Source organism: Pogona vitticeps, chromosome 3, assembly GCF_051106095.1.
Source record: "Pogona vitticeps strain Pit_001003342236 chromosome 3, PviZW2.1, whole genome shotgun sequence".
Taxonomy (NCBI): Eukaryota; Metazoa; Chordata; class Lepidosauria; order Squamata; family Agamidae; genus Pogona; species Pogona vitticeps.
This window is the reverse complement of record NC_135785.1, coordinates 238,989,232-239,007,401: the sequence shown is the minus strand read 5'-3', so window position 1 is coordinate 239,007,401 and position 18,170 is coordinate 238,989,232. Positions and strand designations below refer to the sequence as shown.

At 40.2% G+C, this 18,170-nt stretch overlaps 1 protein-coding gene across 1 annotated transcript in view; it reads left to right on the top strand.

Moving 5' to 3' along the window:
• The window catches only part of LOC110076435 (cilia- and flagella-associated protein 337), a 48,310-nt gene extending 30,821 nt beyond the window's left edge, over positions 1 to 17,489 (top strand). The window contains exons 18-28 of the mRNA XM_072993756.2: positions 1,442 to 1,487; positions 1,631 to 1,690; positions 6,970 to 7,132; positions 8,944 to 9,039; positions 9,867 to 9,925; positions 11,153 to 11,294; positions 11,964 to 12,003; positions 12,087 to 12,175; positions 14,386 to 14,570; positions 16,206 to 16,306; positions 16,384 to 17,489. Coding sequence (XP_072849857.2) covers positions 1,442 to 1,487; positions 1,631 to 1,690; positions 6,970 to 7,132; positions 8,944 to 9,039; positions 9,867 to 9,925; positions 11,153 to 11,294; positions 11,964 to 12,003; positions 12,087 to 12,175; positions 14,386 to 14,570; positions 16,206 to 16,306; positions 16,384 to 16,564 — 1,162 coding nt within the window. The 3' untranslated portion in view covers positions 16,565 to 17,489. The remainder of the gene's footprint in view (positions 1 to 1,441; positions 1,488 to 1,630; positions 1,691 to 6,969; positions 7,133 to 8,943; positions 9,040 to 9,866; positions 9,926 to 11,152; positions 11,295 to 11,963; positions 12,004 to 12,086; positions 12,176 to 14,385; positions 14,571 to 16,205; positions 16,307 to 16,383) is intronic.
• Positions 17,490 to 18,170: the final 681 nt, after the last annotated feature.

Below are 18,170 nucleotides of genomic sequence, written 5' to 3'. Positions count from 1 at the left end.
ATATTTCAAGATTACAGCTCCTAGAGGCTTCCAGAGAGTATTGGTGAGGACTATGATAGTAATATTCCAGAAAAGTAACTTTTCCAAGCTCTGATGTCTTAAATTAAGCCAAACTGTTACATCATTCTGCCAAGTCATAATTCATCTAAACAATAGAAGTAGTGGCTGTTGGCTTTTTCTGAACTCCTTCCTATCTACCGAAGATGCTATCTTTCGTCTAGAAAAAAAGATATTAGTTGTTAAGCTGTAGACTTTCTCTCTGTGGAAACAGAAGCTCAGTTACTGTGTTATGGGGCTTACTGTCTATCTCTTGTGCTTCAGCAGTGGTTTGATATGCAGACATCAGCAGTTTAGAGACATGAAGGGGCTAAACCTAAGTCATGGTTACACTACTCTATTGAAATAAATCAGGGGATGGACCGCACGGGGGTTTGAATTTGGTCTAAAGCCACATGGTAGTCACATGGTTTTTGGGTCGGTAGGTGTGTTCTCTTGGGAAAAATTTAAATCATTTTAAGCTGTCTTGTATATTGTTGGAGCAGGGTGCAGGGCCTTTTAAAACCATTGTATCAGAGGCTTTGTCCTGCACTCGCCCACTCTTGTGCTGGTGGCCTCTCACAGCCACTAGCCATTGTTTCTGTGGTGTTATTTTAAATCAGTGGTTCTTAACCTTTGTTACTCGGATGCTTTTGAACTGCAACTCCCAGAAACCCCAGTCAGGACAGCTGGTGGTGAAGGCTTCTGGGAGTTGCAGTCCAAAACTCCTGAGTAACCCAAGGTTAAGAACCAGGGTTTTAAATCATTGTTTAATTTTTTAAATTAAAGGCACAGTGCTAGCATACAAAAACAGATAGGAGAAAAAAATTAAAACAGAGATTTCCCTGCAGCCAGATACAAGCCTATGGAGACAGCTAGACAGACACAGAGGCAGTGGAGAAGAAGAGGGAGCAAGGGAGCAGATCCACTAGGCTTGTGAAGGAGAGGCCAGGGCTGAAACTGACCAGAGACATTGACTAGGCTTGTGAAAGTGAGGGAGCGTGGAAGGCACAATAGCCAGTGGCAACCCTGCCCAAACAATTTACACACAGAGAGGCATTCATGTATGTCAAAACAATTCAAAATAAGGTGATTTTTACAAGTGATTTGAAATAAACAATTCCCTCACAGCCAAGTGAAATATTTGGCTTTCCAACAACAACAAAACACTTACCAGGCAAAAAAAATTCCATGCTTCCATGTGTGTCATGTAGGCATCTTTTTTTAAAAAAATATCAAACATGCTAAACCCGATTCAAACATAGTTCCCCCCCCCACATCTAACCACACTCACACACTCATAGTCATTTAATTGCTGCATGTAGTGTTGTTATAGAAGGGAAAGGGAGCCATTTTTAATTGTCAAATATATCTGTTAATATTTATATATTAATTCTTCTTTCAGGTATATCATAGGAGTTGGATGGGACAGAAGAATAAACCTATTTTATGTAAGTAGCAAAACAAGAGCAGAAACAAATTGTGTCAACTCTCAGTTCTGCATTCACATTGCTACACTGCACTTCTTGTCCTTACTTGTGTAAAACTAATATGCACATTTGCATGCTTTAATTTGGATATTGGTTTGTTTTAGGATTCCACAGACAACATGCATCATTTTCAGACCCCTCAAGCCTGCTGGCAGGATGATATAGTAAGACCATCTCAGTGTGCTTCAAATTTAAAATGTTTTGTATGTATTAAAAATATTAGTTGATGTTGCACACAAGGGATGATTATGATGATGGTGATGATAATAATAACAATGCATATAAGTGATGTTGAGGGCTATGCAAGCCATGTTTACACAAAATTAAGTCCTATTGGCTTAGTGAGGCTTGTTGTCTAGCAAATTTGTTTAGGATTGCTCTGTAAATGTAGGTAGAAAAAAGTAGCCATATGATCTATCTGTACAAACAAAATCCTTGACTGAATAATATCTTTGCTGAATCGAGGAAAATTAACAAATGAGGCAAGTTTGTGAGTTCTTCATAACTCTTCCTTAGATGTAGATGGTGTTCATATTGCAGTAGGGGATGAGGGAAAGCTTTTGAAAAAATATCTTTATATTCAAAACAACAACAATAGCCTTGTAAATCAGTTTTCATAGGTAAGGCGCACAGGCTTACAGGGTAGATTTGATTTAAATTAAATGGATTTAAATCACTACTCCTTCATGGATTGCTGCCTTGTCGTGGCGAAGGGGCTTGAGTAACTCAGAGAAGCTATGGGCTATGCCGTGCAGGGACACCCAAGACGGACAGGACATAGTGGAGAGTTCCGACTAAACGCAATCCACCTGGAGTAGGAAATGGCAAGCCACTCCAGTATCTTTGCCAAGAACGCCCCATGATCAGAAACAAAAGGCTAAAAGATATGACGCTGGAAGATGGGCCCCTCAGGTCGGAAGGCGTCCAACATGCTACTGAGGAAGAGTGGAGGACAAGTACAAGTAGCTCCAGAGCTAATGAAGTGGTTGGGCCAAAGCCGAAAGGACGCTCAGCTGTGGACGTGCCTGGAAGTGAAAGGAAAATCCAATGCTGCAAAGAAAAATACTGCATAGGAACCTGGAATGTAAGATCTATGAACGTTGGGAAGCTGGAGGTGGTCAAACAGGAGATGGCAAGAATAAACACCGACATCCTGGGCATCAGTGAACTAAAATGGACAGGAATGGGCGAATTCAGCTCAGATGATTATCATATCTACTATTGTGGGCAAGAATCCCGTAGAAGGAATGGAGTAGCCCTCATAGTCAACAAAAGAGTGGGAAAAGCTGTAATGGGATACAATCTCAAAAATGATAGAATGATGTCAATACGAATCCAAGGCAGACCATTCAACATCACAATAATCCAAGTTTATGCACCAACCAGCATTGCTGAGGAGACTGAAATTGAACAATTCTATGAAGATTTACAACACCTTCTAGAACTGACACCAAAGAAAGATGTTCTTCTCATTCTAGGGGACTGGAATGCTAAAGTAGGGAGCCAAGAGATAAAAGGAACAACAGGGAAGTTTGGCCTTGGAGTTCAGAACGAAGCAGGACAAAGGCTAATAGAGTTTTGTCAAGAGAATAAGCTGGTCATCACAAACACTCTTTTCCAACAACACAAGAGGCGACTCTATACATGGAAATCACCAGATGGGCAATATCGAAATCAGATCGATTATATTCTCTGCAGCCAAAGATGGAGAAGCTCTATACAGTCAGCAAAAACAAGACCTGGAGCTGACTGCGGTTCTGATCATCAGCTTCTCATAGCAAAATTCAAGCTTAGACTGAAGAGATTAGGAAAAACCACTGGGCCACTCAGGTATAATCTAAACCAAATCCCTTATGAATACACAGTGGAAGTAAAGAACAGATTTAAGGAACTAGATTTGGTGGACAGAGTGCCTGAAGAACTTTGGATAGAGGCTCGTAACATTGTCCAGGAGGCAGCAACGAAAACCATCCCAAAGAAAAGGAAATGCAAGAAAGCAAAGTGGCTGTCCAACGAGGCCTTAGAAATAGCAGAGAGGAGAAGGGAAGCAAAATGCAAGGGAGATAGGGAAAGTTACAGAAACTTGAATGCAGACTTCCAAAGAATAGCAAGGAGAGACAAGAGGGCCTTCTTAAATGAACAATGCAAAGAAATAGAGGAAGATAACAGAAAAGGAAAGACCAGAGATCTGTTCAGGAAAATTGGACATATTAGAGGAACATTTTGCGCAAAATGATAAAAGACAAAAATGGGAGGGACCTAACAGAAGCAGAAGACGTCAAGAAGAGGTGGCAAGAATACACAGAGGAATTATATCAGAAAGATTTGGATATCCCGGACAACCCAGACAATGTAGTTGCTGACCTTGAGCCAGACATCCTGGAGAGCGAAGTCAAGTGGGCCTTAGAAAGCCTGGCTAACAACAAGGCCAGTGGAGGTGATGGCATTCCAGTTGAACTATTTAAAATCTTGAAAGATGATGCTGTTAAGTTGCTACATTCAATATGCCAGCAAGTTTGGAAAACTCAACAGTGGCCAGAGGATTGGAAAAGATCAGTCTACATCCTAATCCCAAAGAAAGGCAGTGCCAAAGAATGCTCCAACTACCGTACAATTGCACTCATTTCACACGCTAGCAAGGTTATGCTCAAAATCCTACAAGGTAGGCTTCAGCAGTATGTGGACCGAGAACTCCCAGAAGTACAAGCTGGATTCCGAAGAGGCAGAGGAACTCGAGACCAAATTGCTAACTTGCGCTGGATTATGGAGAAAGCCAGAGAGTTCCAAAAAAATATCTACTTCTGCTTCATTGACTATGCGAAAGCCTTTGACTGTGTGGACCACAGCAAACTATGGCAAGTTCTTAAAGAAATGGGAGTGCCTGACCACCTTATCCATCTCCTGAGAAACCTATATGTGGGACAGGAAGCAACAGTTAGAACTGGTCATGGAACAACTGAGTGGTTCAAAATTGGGAAAGGAGTACGGCAAGGCTGTATATTGTCCCCCAGCTTATTTAACTTATATGCAGAATACATCATGCGGAAGGCTGGACTGGAAGAAACCCAAGCCGGAATTAAGATTGCCGGAAGAAATATCAACAACCTCCGATATGCAGATGATACCACTCTGATGGCAGAAAGTGAGGAGGAATTAAAGAACCTTGTAATGAGAGTGAAAGAGGAGAGTGCAAAAAACGGTCTGAAACTCAACATCAAAAAAACTAAGATCATGGCCACTGGTCCCATCACCTCCTGGGAAATAGAAGGGGAAGATATGGAGGCAGTGTCAAATTTTATCTTCCTGGGCTCCATGATCACTGCAGATGGAGACAGCAGCCCTGAAATTAAAAGGCGCCTTCTTCTTGGGAGGAAAGCGATGACAAATCTTGACAGCATCTTGAAAAGCAGAGACATCACCTTGCCAACAAAAGTCCGAATAGTCAAAGCTATGGTTTTTCCTGTCGTGATGTATGGAAGTGAGAGCTGGACCATAAAGAAAGCAGACCGCCGAAGAATTGATGCCTTTGAATTGTGGTGCTGGAGGAGGCTCTTGAGAATCCCCTGGACTGCAAGGAGAACAAACCTATCAGTTCTAAAGGAAATCAACCCTGAATGCTCACTGGAAGGACAGATCCTGAAGCTGAGGCTCCAGTACTTTGGCCATCTCATGAGAAGAAAAGAGTCCTTGGAAAAAACCTTGATGTTAGGAAGGTGTGATGGCAAGAGGAGAAGGGGACGACCGAGGATGAGATGGCTGGACAGTGTCTGCGAAGCAACCAACATGAACCTGACACAACTCCGGGAGGCAGTAGAAGACAGGAGGGCCTGGCGTGCTCTGGTCCATGGGGTCACGAAGAGTCGGACACGACTAAACGACTAAACAGACAGACAAATCACTGCAGGGTGGATAAAAATCAATGATTTTATTAAATTATTTTATATCTGATTTGAAGAAAATTTTAATTTAAATATAATCTGATTTGAATTTTAAAATCTTTTAAATTTTTTTTTAAACATTGATTTTTATCCACTTTGCAGTGATTTAAACTCATATGATTTAAATTAAATCTGGGCATAGAACAATAACACCAGAAACAATATCCAGGCTTTGTACCACAAAACAGAAGATGAGATTTATATTCCTACAGAAAATCTAATTACTGTCTAAATCAGGGGTGTCCAACCTTTCACTTTCCCAGGGCCACATTAGAAGATGAAAATTTGTTTTGTGCCGCACATAAATTTGGTTTGGGCCACATGGGGGGGCAGCCCTAGCCATCCTCCGCAGCCCCGCTCCAAGCGCGCTAACCGGCAGCTGTGATCTCAGACAGCAGAGGCTGCCAGCTTCGACTCCGGCGGCTTTATGGGTCAGGAGGGGGTCCACCTATTGACGGGGATGGCACAATGAAGTCACGCAGCCCCCCTCTCCCTTCCCCTCCCGCTCCTTCCTTCCCTCTCTCTCCCCCTCTACTGTTGTGACATGCCCCGGCCACATTCCAGCCGCAAGCGCCGGCAGTGTAACTTGAAACTTTGGAATTTCTTTTAAAATAAAAAATTGCACTGGGCCACATTATGAGCCAACCTGGGCCGCATGCAGCCCTTGGGCCGCAGGTTGAACAAGCCTGGTCTAAATGGTAGTCAGACCTAGTGACTGGAAGAGACTAAATCCACAATTTGGCAATGTGATAGTAATCCGATTGTTTTGGAAATGACTTTTTCATCCTATATTTATGGGAGAGTTATCAAATATGGCTTGATATTCAAATAATGGCTTCAGGGTGTGTCTACTGGAACTTTTGCCTCCCCCTCCCAAGCTTTTATTGGTGTGCCATGCAGCTTGGTGGTTGGGAAATATTAACTGAGAATAGCCAAGTTTCAATTCATTTCAGATGCACACTTTGTGTATATTTGTATACATTTTCCTATATCCAAATATACACAAGGCTCATTTGAAATGAAGCTAGTTGTGCTTGATTGTAAGACTGTGAGCTACTGTCAAATACAGGTTGTCAGTTTTCCTATAGAGGATGTTTGCTTGTAACTTTAGAAAGAGAGCACAGTAAGGTGTGTCTCTTTAAGTCAAAATCCACTGAGCTTCCTGTAATTCATTTATTCATGGATTTGTTACACTTTAATTTGTTACAATTTTTAAACTGTTAGAAAAATGAACTAAATGGAACTTGGAAGTCATGTACATTTCCACTGATAGTAATTTGTCTACCAGATTCAATCTATGGTGTTGTAGTATTGTTGTTGTAGTAACCATGTTTAAGATTCCAGCCTGGCTACTGATTGTAGTACTTCTATCTAATATGGGGCTTGTTTGCATTACTGAATGACCTGTTGATTCATGCATTTGCATGAAATACAGTTGAAAAACAACTGTGAAACATGAGGAATATGGAACAGCATGACTTCCTTCAGTTTTTCTTTTTCTCCAGAATCGGGGACATAAGGAAGACATTCTGTGTGTTGCACAGTGTCCACCTGCTCTCCTTGCCACATCCAGTTATGATGGTGAAATTATTGTTTGGAATATGCACTCAGGTCACATATGCCATAAATTCCACACTCCAATTGCTCCTTCCGCTCTTGGTACCGAATGTAAGTTTACCAAGAAAGATTGCTGAAAACAGTCCCCACCTCAGTATGAATCATTCTGTATGAATCGTGGCAAATGGAACTAAATGGAAATGGAAAATGCTGGAAAGGTTTGAAGAGGAAGCCTATCCCAACTTTTTTTTTTACTGACAAGTAGGCCTGATGTGGTGAAAGCATATCAGTTTCTATCACACAAGGGTGCCATGTGATCAGCCCAATAAAAGTTTTTATGGGTTTGTTTGTTATACTTCTAGTTATTTCCTGTTTTACTGATGGGTGTATAGGAAGTAAACTTCCCTCTGGTCTAAATACTTAGCTCTTAAAACTAAGCATCCAGATTACTTGTCCAATGTAGCCCTTCCAAATCATATTCTGAGGTTATTTCTGTAATGATCTGTAAATATAAGGCTTGATTTCTAATCAAACCAAAACAATCACTGGCTGTACCATAGGATGACACTGAACTACTTTAGCACAAACAGCTCTTTCAGTGATGGCCAGAAGTCATGCTACATATACAGAATTGAAAGGAAAACCCTGTGGAGGTAATCTTTACTAGAAAGCTAAGTAGGCAGGGTTGGATAACAGTGTGGGATTTTTATAATAAGTTAAAGCATGAAAGGCTAAATTACTATATTTTTCTGTGTATAAGACTCCTCCAATTTTCTGACCCAAAATTAAGAAATTAATATTTTAAACATAAAACATAATACATTTTTATTTTGTAGTTAGGTAACATTTACATACCAGTACTGTCATCTTATGCCTCACACTTTAACTTTATTCAGCCTCTGGGCTCAGAATGCTTGGGCATTACGAGTCCCTGTTGCATCTGAGCACTGCCTGCATGCTCTACCTTCAACGAGGTGTGTTCCAATTGGTTTGTTTAGCATCAGCTGATGTCAGTTCCATAAGGCTTGTGATTGGAGGAAGCTAAGTCTTCTGACTGTAGGAAGCTAAGCCTTGTGATTGGAGGCAGCCTGTTTACAGAGGCAAGGTACGGGCCGTTTTGTTCTCTCCTCAGCTTACTTCCGTGTATAAGATGACCCTCAATTTTTTAGTCTAAAGATTTGACAAAAGTATCATCTTATACATGGAAAAATATGGTAAATGTCTACATTAGAAAATGAGATTTAAAAACAGGCCAAGACCATCTCAACAAACCTTACATTTTATTTATTAATCTTAAATTAGATGCAGTTGGGATGGAAGCTTATGACAAATGAGACTTGTCATGACTCTTAGGGGCAAGGCACTGTTAGAGGGATGACCAAAATCCCCTGTGCCATAGTGGGTAGTGCCAAGACTGCTGCTGTCACATGTTTGGGTTTTTTTTTTTCAGTGACAGTGACGACCTCCTCTTTCTCCTCTAAATGTTTGAGAGGGATAAAAGTGGTAACGGGTAGTCCCCATGCAGTGAGAAGGAGGCCCTTCTCTTCCCATGGTGGGAGATTCTGGACCTTAAGTGTCCAAAACAATGAAGACCAGCAGCCTTTTGAGGATGTCCATGTACTGTATATAATTAATGTTAAACAGTTGGGCTATTTGGTGAGGTGTCTATTGTGCAACTGGTTATGGAACTGACTGCACAATAAAATTAAAATTGTGCCAAATTCACAAAGCAGAGTGCCCTTTGTCAATTTCTAGAAAGGAAAGAATTTGAGATTGAGCCTCTAGTATCTATGGCAGGTAGAAATTAAATGTTTGGGATGTTGTGCACCTGTGTAGAGCTTATTGTAGTATTCTGAACACTTCTTAAGAGTGAATGACATTTTCTTTCAAGTGAGTAAATGCTGTCTTTTTGCCTTTCCTAGCTATAGATGGAACTGTTACTCAAGTAATTTTTCTAATGACTCGTGCTGTGAAATTTGAATCATCCGCAGCCTCTCTTCTTTCCAATGGGCCACAAGGTATGAATGATGAAACATTTAGTCAGTAATATGCAGAACAACCCTAGGCAGGGGTAGACAGAGTTAAGTGGCAAGTCATCTAAGATCTTAATGGGGGGGGGGAATCACTATTCCATGTCTAGTTGCTTGTCTTGAAAAAGCTCCCATGACTGTAAATGTCATATAGGAGAGTAATCTATCTACTGTGGCTTTTATCATCATTTCTCTACCATCATAGCAATCCTAAGGGGTGAGCGGTGGCCAAGAGAATGTGGGTGCTGAATTTTACATTTTAGTTTTCCCTAACTGGCCTCTGCTTTAATAATGTGATTCTGATTTACTCCTAAAGAATACATTTGTTTCACTCATACCCCACATAAATTGTAACTCTTTAATTCACCTTTGAATGTTCTTCTGCCAGTAGTCAGGACTCCATGGTGGTATTAGACTAGGTGTATTTTCTAATACCTGTCGACTGGGGGGTGATTATTAAAATTTTGACCCAGTTCACACTGCAAGACTTGCATGTTAAGAACATGGTATGAGTGAATCTGTTCAAAAGTTTAGCAAGTGTTGAAAGAGTGACTTGGTGTATATATGGCAATATAGTTTGGCATCCTATGGATTTAGATACTTTATGGGTTCATATTGTGAAAGTAAACAACCACAGAATGGCTTCCTCATATGTCTTGACCTCTGCATCAGTTAACCCAAGATTTATTGTGGAATTATAATTGCATAAACAGGGCTTCAGACAGTTCTGATCCCAAGAATGTTTGGTCAGAACATTCTGAGAGGTTGCTACCGAACATTTCCTACACCTTTTAATATTACAATGTCTTTTGCAGGTTCTCTGCACTTCTGGAGCCTGGGCACTGAAGATCCACTTCTAGCACATTTCATACCTGTAAGTTTGGCAGTCAGAAGAGATTTTCTGCTTAACTGCAGTGGAATCTCATTTTCTGCCTTGAATTTATTAACATATATGTGTGCATACTGTTGCTGATCAATTGCAATGTAAATCCAAAATCACAGTAGCTAAGTCTTACTGGACTTGCTACATCCAAGTACAATGAACAGATCGCAAATAAGTAATAGCAGGTTGTGATGAACAGGCTGGGTAGGTGGGACTCATTCAGCCCTGGAAGGCAGCTCATCTAGAAGATGGAAAACTCTGATTTCAAACCCCCACTGAGGCCCTGCCATCGCCATCCATGCCATGAGGGAACAGGCCAGGTAGGTGGGACGTCAGCCCTGGAAGGCAGCCCATCTAGGAGAAGGAAAATTCCGATTTCAAACCTCCACTGCCTTGTGGCTATATCCACTGATGGAAAAGGCTTCAGGAGTTTACCTCAAGGCAAAATCCAGAGCTGGAATCCCGGAGGCAGTTCATGTCATTCTGTCAACTCCTGCAACATCGCTGAAACCAGTTGTATTGGCTCTTGCCTTTCCATTGGACTATTTCAGTGACATGGAGAGGGGGGATTTGCTGGTTGGGTAACAGCCTATCCTCCACATTATTTTACGCAGGCTTTGTGCCCTGGAGAGGACACTCCAGCTTCGCGTACAGCATCAAAACATTTGACACTGTTCCAAGTCCTCCATACAAAGCACGTTACCATAGTCTCTCAAGACTGAAGGATGCCTATGATGCAGTGTAAACCGGGGTTGGGCAACTAAGTGCCAAATTATAGTAGATATGGAACACCCAGATACTTGTCTGTTCTATCTTAAACTTTGCTCAACCCCACATTTTGTAAATTAGTTTGCATTGTTCTGTGATCAGTAGGCATGGGCTTGAGTCTTATTGCTCACACATGTGGCTCTAAAAATTCCTTCACAGGAAGAGAGATGATTAATTACAAGTTTAGCATATCTTGTAGTTTGATCCTAAGAATGCTTAAGGAATTTGAGTTGTATGAATTTTGATAGAAACTGAGTTAATCTACATCTACTGTAGATAGATGTATTTGTTATATTCATTATTTCATTTGTTCTAGTCAATTTAGATGTGTATGAAGTCCTAGGTTGTTCTGACACCCAAGACTGGGCTTTAGAGTATCCCTAAGAATATTGAAAGTGGCTTCTATTGAGTAATTATTAATAATGTGGCTTGTGTTGACCTATGTTCCAGTCCAGAGGAAACTCTCTGATCAGTAGCATTGCTGTGACTGCCAATGATTCATATCTGTATGTCGCCGATGAGGATGGGTATGTGTACATCCATGACATCCAAGAATATGCTGTTCAGGATCCAGAAACAGAAGCACCAAAATGTATGTTCATATGTATGTTTTAGCTTTGGGGTTATAATGGAACAAAAATGGGTTGAAAAATAAGTATGGAATGAGTCACTTTGGAAACCCACATTTTGATATTCTTTACATTCTATGTAATAGATTGTCATTCCTAAATGTATCAGTTGTAGAACAAAGTCAATAATAAGTTGATTATATTAGATGGATGGCATTTTCCTTGGCATCCTCAAATGTAGCTAAACAGCTGTTCCTGGTTCAAAAGCACCATAAAGTCTGAGAATACCATTCCCTAATCTTTTGCTGTCTTTAAAGAAGCTGAGATGCTTTTAATCCACTACTATCCAAGGTCTGCACTTAAGTTTCCTCTGGAACTTCACAAGGGATTCTGAAATGGACTTCTGGGTCAAGCACAGGAAAAATTGTTAGGTCCAGGGACTAATGCAGTGATTTCCGCCCCCACCACCAAAATTTGGCAGCAACCAGGAAACCCCTCATTAAAAGCATTAAAAACTAGTTTCTTGGCACAAAATTATTGATTTCTAAGTCTGTATCTTTTGCATCAGGTTCTAGCTAGTTGATCTCAAGGTCCTAATAAGAAATTATATTCTGCAAGCTTAGTCTGCCCACCCCCATGTATATTAATATGTATTATATCTGTAAACATAGTTATTTTGCTATATGTTTCAGATGTAAATCACTGGAGAGCTCATTTGAAGCAGATTGTGTCGTAAGTATTGATTTAGGTTTTAACAAAATAATGATTTGTATATATACATGTCTAACCATTTACTTTTCTGGCTTAACAAACAGATTAGAGGTCATAGATGAAGACAATGTCCTGTTATCCTGTTCTGTCGATCGTACTGTTCGCCTCTGGAGCCTGCAAGGAGAATACATTGGTAAATCATATGTTCACAAAGCACTAAAATGTATTACACCTCAAGGGCAGTTGACACTTAAGCAGAACGAAATCTGACAGCTATAATGATAAGGTGGACTTAAACACACACAGTGCTGTGCTATTATTATTTCTCCAGTATATTTAACAGGACTGATAACAGGGTGCTTTTGAGGATGAATTCTCCTATTTGGCCTTGCACCACCTGAAAGATCAACAAACAAATGGTACTATGAGCTTTTTCATCAGATATATTAAGTGGATTAGTTATACAATTATATTTGACATTACATTACATTACATACTCGTGGCGCAGTGGTTAAACCGCTGTACTGCAGCTAAAACTGTGCTCACGACCTGGGGTTCAAATCCTAGGTAGCCGGCTCAAGGTTGACTCAGCCTTCTATCCTTCCGAGGTCGGTAAAATGAGTACCCAGCTTGTTGGGAGGGGGGGGCAATGTGTAGCTGCATAATTAACTTGTAAACCGCCCAGAGAGTGCTTGAAGTGCTATGGGGCGGTATATAAGCAGCACGCTTTGCTTTGCTTTATATATGAAGGCCAAGCAATAGTTGTTTTAAAAAAATTATTCATTTTCAATGGGGTTAGGATTGGGGGTAGGGGTCTGGGGGAATAGATAGGGGTAGGGGAAATGTAAAATTCCAGAGAGCGAGAGAGAGTACTTTTACATCCATTTATACAATTATACTAAAATAAAAAGATAACAAACAAAAACAGGTTTTACCAGAATTGCTATAATTACTAATCTCTCCATTCCCTAATTGGACCTTCACATTCTTCTTTTATCCAATCCATATTTCGAGTCCAGCTGTAAAATCGTCCCCAGTTTTTGAGTCCTTTTTGAGATGACCTTTCATTTAGTGGTTCTGTTAGTACATTCATCTCCACCATTTCCAGTATCTTTTCTGTCAGCTCTTCTAGGGATGGTATTTCTTCTTTCTTCCAATATTTCCCATATAGTATTCCTAGCTGAAATAATTGCATATATTATCAAATATTTTATTTCTTTATCTACAATCTCAGGCATAATATTCAATAGAAACAATTCCAGTTTAAATTGTATGGCACAAGATACAAATTTTTTTCAACATTCCATGTACTAATTTCTAGTAATTTTTTGCTTCCCTACATGTCCACCAAACATGATAGAAAGTACTCTCTTGTATTTTAACATTTCCAACACTTGTTAGAAATATTTTCATACATTTTAGAAAGTTTTGCTGAGTCATATGCCATCTATAAAACATCTTATATTTTCTTTGAAATTTAGTGATTTTGTTTAATATTATTTTGCCAAATTTGTGTCCAATGTTCTAAATCAATATTATGACCAATATTTTGTCCCCATTTTATCATACAGTCTTTCACCACTTCAGCTTCCATTTTCATATTTAAGAGATATTCATACCTTGTCATAATTATTTTATCACTTGTCCCTAGCAGTAATTTATCAAATGTCATTTGTTCTTCATCAAAGCCCATTGTTTTATCTTTTATACACCTTGAGTCTAATTGTAATCTCATCCACCAATCTAGAAAGACTTTCTGCTCCTCTAATTCCTCTTTAGTCTTTAATACCCCATCTTTCTTAAGCAAATCTCTATACCTAAAAAGTTTTGTTGAGTGCACTAAGGTTGGCTGTATAAATGCTTCTAATGGCAACCAGAAGATGACATGACTGTAAAATAAAACATCCCCTGAAAATAAGTCCTAATGCTTTTTTGGAGCAAAAATTAATATAAGACCCTGTCTTATTTTTGGGGAAACACGGTATGTATTATGAAAAGAAGGACACCATTATTACTATCGGATCACTGGCAGGAATCTTATTTATTTGCATAATTTCTTATAGCTAATTGTGGATAACTAATGAAGTGCTAAATTGCATCTCAGTGGAAAAGCTGCACACGTGACCCGCTTTGTGAGATGTTGTTTGATACATTGTCAATAGTTTAAATAAGCTGCAGCAAGTTATGCAAAAATCTATGGAAACACTGATAGGATTCTATGCATTGTTTAATCTAAAATAGCATGAGCTTGAGTTACTAGGTAATATTTCTTCTTCTTCTTTTTTTGAAAACTCGCGAGCACAGTTGTTGTTCTTCACCAGAGTTGTAGGAAGAGCTGCCTCTATGGAATGCTGTTTCTTCAGTATGCCCATTTGATACTTTTCCCTTTCTTTGTCTCCAAAGGAACTTTTGGCCAAGCCGAGCCTTGGGAAATTTTTACCCCATCATCCTGGAAGCATCCCAGAGTTCCATATGAAATTCTGATAGATCCACAAAGTATGCCCAGCCATCCTGTGCTAGAAGATCAGCCTCCTGGTGTGCAAATCGTGGGCCAAGATAGAAGGACTCAGGATGTTTCTACCCGCAAGGTCTGTGTTATCAACAGAAAACATTGCCATGTTGTGATACAGTGCTGTTAATGGGATGAACATGGCTAGAGATTGTTAAGGATGATGGGAGTTGTAATCCAACAGCATTTGCCAGGTCACATATTCTGTACCTCTGAATCCACCACCTTTTATGGATACTTTGACGGGGCCGACAAAATGGCACACCTTAGAGAGGCCATGGGACAATTTTCATTTTGGTTGACAGCTCAAGAGCCCCACCGCCCCTGAACTGATGGGGAGAAAAGGCTGCTGGAAATTAGTGATGCGGTCTGCCCCTGAAGAACAGCACCATGGCTTTCCAGCTGTTTCCCCAGCTTCACTGCTGTTGCTTAATGTTTATTCCAACATATTTAACTTACTTATTAGTTTAACTTCACAGCTTTCTTTTTGTTTAAGAGTGCTTTTCTATGCCTTAATTGGTTTAATTGTGTAAAGATGTCTTCCAACAGAGCGTCTCAGCTTCCTTCCGCGTTGGAGAGTACAGTATTTGCTATTTCCCATTACATGTCTCAATGGGTAGGGACTGTTTGGGCGCAGGAGAATCACAGCTCAGTGGCTTTTTAAAAAGAACTATTTCTAGGGGACCCCAGTCTATAACAATCAAAGACATAATTTAGGAATGCATGCTGGATTGCATTTCTTGAATGTAGTTCAAGGACACACCTTGAGGTATACATTTTTCTAATTGCCAAGATGGGAGAGATTCCTGGGAATACTGTTTTATAATTTTCAAAAGTAATTTTTTCCTATTAACTTATTACAGTGTTTTTAAAGTGAATGATTGTCATTATGTGGCACAATGCTGAGCAAGTACCCTGTGGCATTCATTACTTGCAGGACTGCCCATTGCTTTAAGCACCATGGGGCAGTATATAAGCAGCACAATTTGCTTTGCTTTCTGTTGCCTTTTGATTAGGGAAGCTCTTAAGACATAACAGATTAGCAACTCCTGACAAACCGATTCTAAAAACGTTAAGATACTTTTAAAAAGTAACTTGTGGAAGTACTTCCACCTTTGTTCTTTATGACTGTATTACTTTTGAAATATAACTTTATCACACACTCGTTATCTAAAAAATTAACCATTACCATGTTTTCCCAAAAATAAGACAAGTTCTTATATTAATTTTTGCTCCAAAAAACACATTAGGACTTATTTTCAGGGGATGTTTTATTTTAGTCATGTCATCTTCTAGTTGCTGCACAACGGTGGAGAGCAAGGTTTAACTTAACTGGGCTTATTTTGGGGGTAGGGGTTATACGTATTAGGAGTATCCTGACAAATCAAACCAGGGCTTATTTTCAGCTTAGGCCTTCTTTTCAGGGAAACAAGGTGTATTACTTCTAATGCATTACTGTACTTCTAAGCTCTGACCTTCTCAGACAAAGCAGACTAGGCTTCACCCATCCTTGTTTGAATAACTCTGAAACTGTGTTTATTGCAATGTGCTCCACATAAGACTACATTTCTGCTTTGCTGATGAGGGTGGATGCATTTTAGTCTTGTGTCTCAGGTCTGATGATTCTGCCTTACTTGCTGCTTTTACTGCTCCAGCGATGATAAGCAAGTTATGAATGTATGTAATGCAGCAGCTGCCATTTTGCTTTTATCAGGAAGCAAGACGTACATCTCAGTCCTTCCAAGTCACAGTTACTGATGAGGACATAAAAGAAGAACTCAAGAAGCAGTTTTACGCACAGGTTTCAAGCAGAAGGTGAGTGGAAACCCAAGCCAAAACCTATTTTAACAGTGTGCCATAATACTGACTTAGCTGCTATTTCCTTTCTCTAGGCTGAAGTACGAGCGATCTACGCTTTTGAATAGGCGGGTTCACCACAGGGGAGCAAACGCGTACCATGCAATCAACTATTATGAAATTCACCATTTCCCAGGAAACTGTGAGAAGCCTGACTTGTCTGTCCTTGGCACAGATATTTTCAGTGCTAGTTATCAAGGAGTAGCTGAGCCATAAGATACATAGCTAGCACAGTGTTTACCTCATCCCTGGAAGAAGGTCAGTGGAAGCCCTTGTTCAATCCTTCCCATTGTTTCTTTCTCCCTGTCTGAAACCATGTTCAGCAAATGTAACTTTAAAGTAATGCGCTTGGCAGCTCTGTAAGAGAATGATGCTGTTGTTTCACACCTCACAAAACAGATCAATACATTCATACTGGATGCAAGTGGCAGTGCTGTTACCAATTATAGGTTGGTTTGGGCAGAGAGGTGGGACCAAAGCAATTCTCAGTATCACTCAGAGTTAAACTGGCGAAGTGTTTTGTTCTGAAATGAAAGGCATGGCAGCCAAATGGTATCTGGGGTATTATTGTTGTGACTTGTATATCACCCTAAAGCACTCTCTGGGCAGTTTACAACATAATTATGCAAATAACACTTCCTGCCCTCCCAAGAGCTGGGTACTTATTTACTGACCTTGGAAGGGTGGAAAGCTGAGTCAACCTTGAACCAGCTACCTGAACCCATTGGGATTGAACTCAGGTTGGGAGCAGAGGCTTGACTGCAGTACTGCAGTTCAACCAATGTCCCACAGGTTCCCCTTCCTTACTAGAATTTTACCATGCTAAGGATAGATTGTAAAGCAATTCCCCACAATTGAATCTGCCCCAGAATCATTGCCCATCTCTGAGAGCCCTGCATCAAAATCCTGACATCAGAACCCCAGTGGCTATAGAAAAGTCATTCTTACTGTGTGATGTGAAGAACAGAATTATGTTCACTTGCTTTTGGGTAGGCCCACAAAACTGATATCACTCAAATTGGGGAAAAAATGGAATTTTGATATGGCAATATGTATAGAATGGATATTAGTATGTCATTGTTTCTCCTCTTCCCCTTAACCTCAATCTTTTTTTTCCTGTTACCCTATGTTAAAAATAAAATATCTTTTAAAAAAGTATCTGTCAAGATCTGTAAGAACTATTATATTCACTTAGTCCAAATCTGTGAGACTTAAGTACATTTGCTTACATTACCCCCCCCCCCCCAACCCCCCACCGTTGAAGGCTGGAGGGCATGAAGCTCATTGGAAGCAGCTTAAATCGTATGGCACAGCAGTATGTGCTTCACAGGCTGGATTGACATTTTTATGCAGCTGCGTGCCTGTGCTCTAAACTGCTGACAAAACTACAGCCACCGACTGACACAGTGAGCACATTCCAGCTTAGAGACGTAGCACTCAAGCCGCACTGTATTGGATCCTAAGTTGGTCGCACACAGGTTTCCACAGAAACAAATGGGACAAATTAAGCATTCAGACTTGACTTGGACCCCCTAGGAAACAAATGTAACTAACCTAACCCGGGGAGAGAATGTTGGGCCTCACAAATGCTTTGGGCTTCAGTTGCCAGAGGCCATGGTTAACTATCAGGGAATAAAAGAGACATCAACCAGAACAGCTGGAGAACTAACATTTCCTACCCCTATAAATTAATCTTTTTACACTCATGATTTTTTTCTTGAAAAGGTGCACAACCAAGCACTTATTTTCTCCCGCTGAAACCAACAAAGTGCAAAAGTTCTCACTAGGGGCTATGTCCTTGGTCTAATGGAGTAACCTTTGG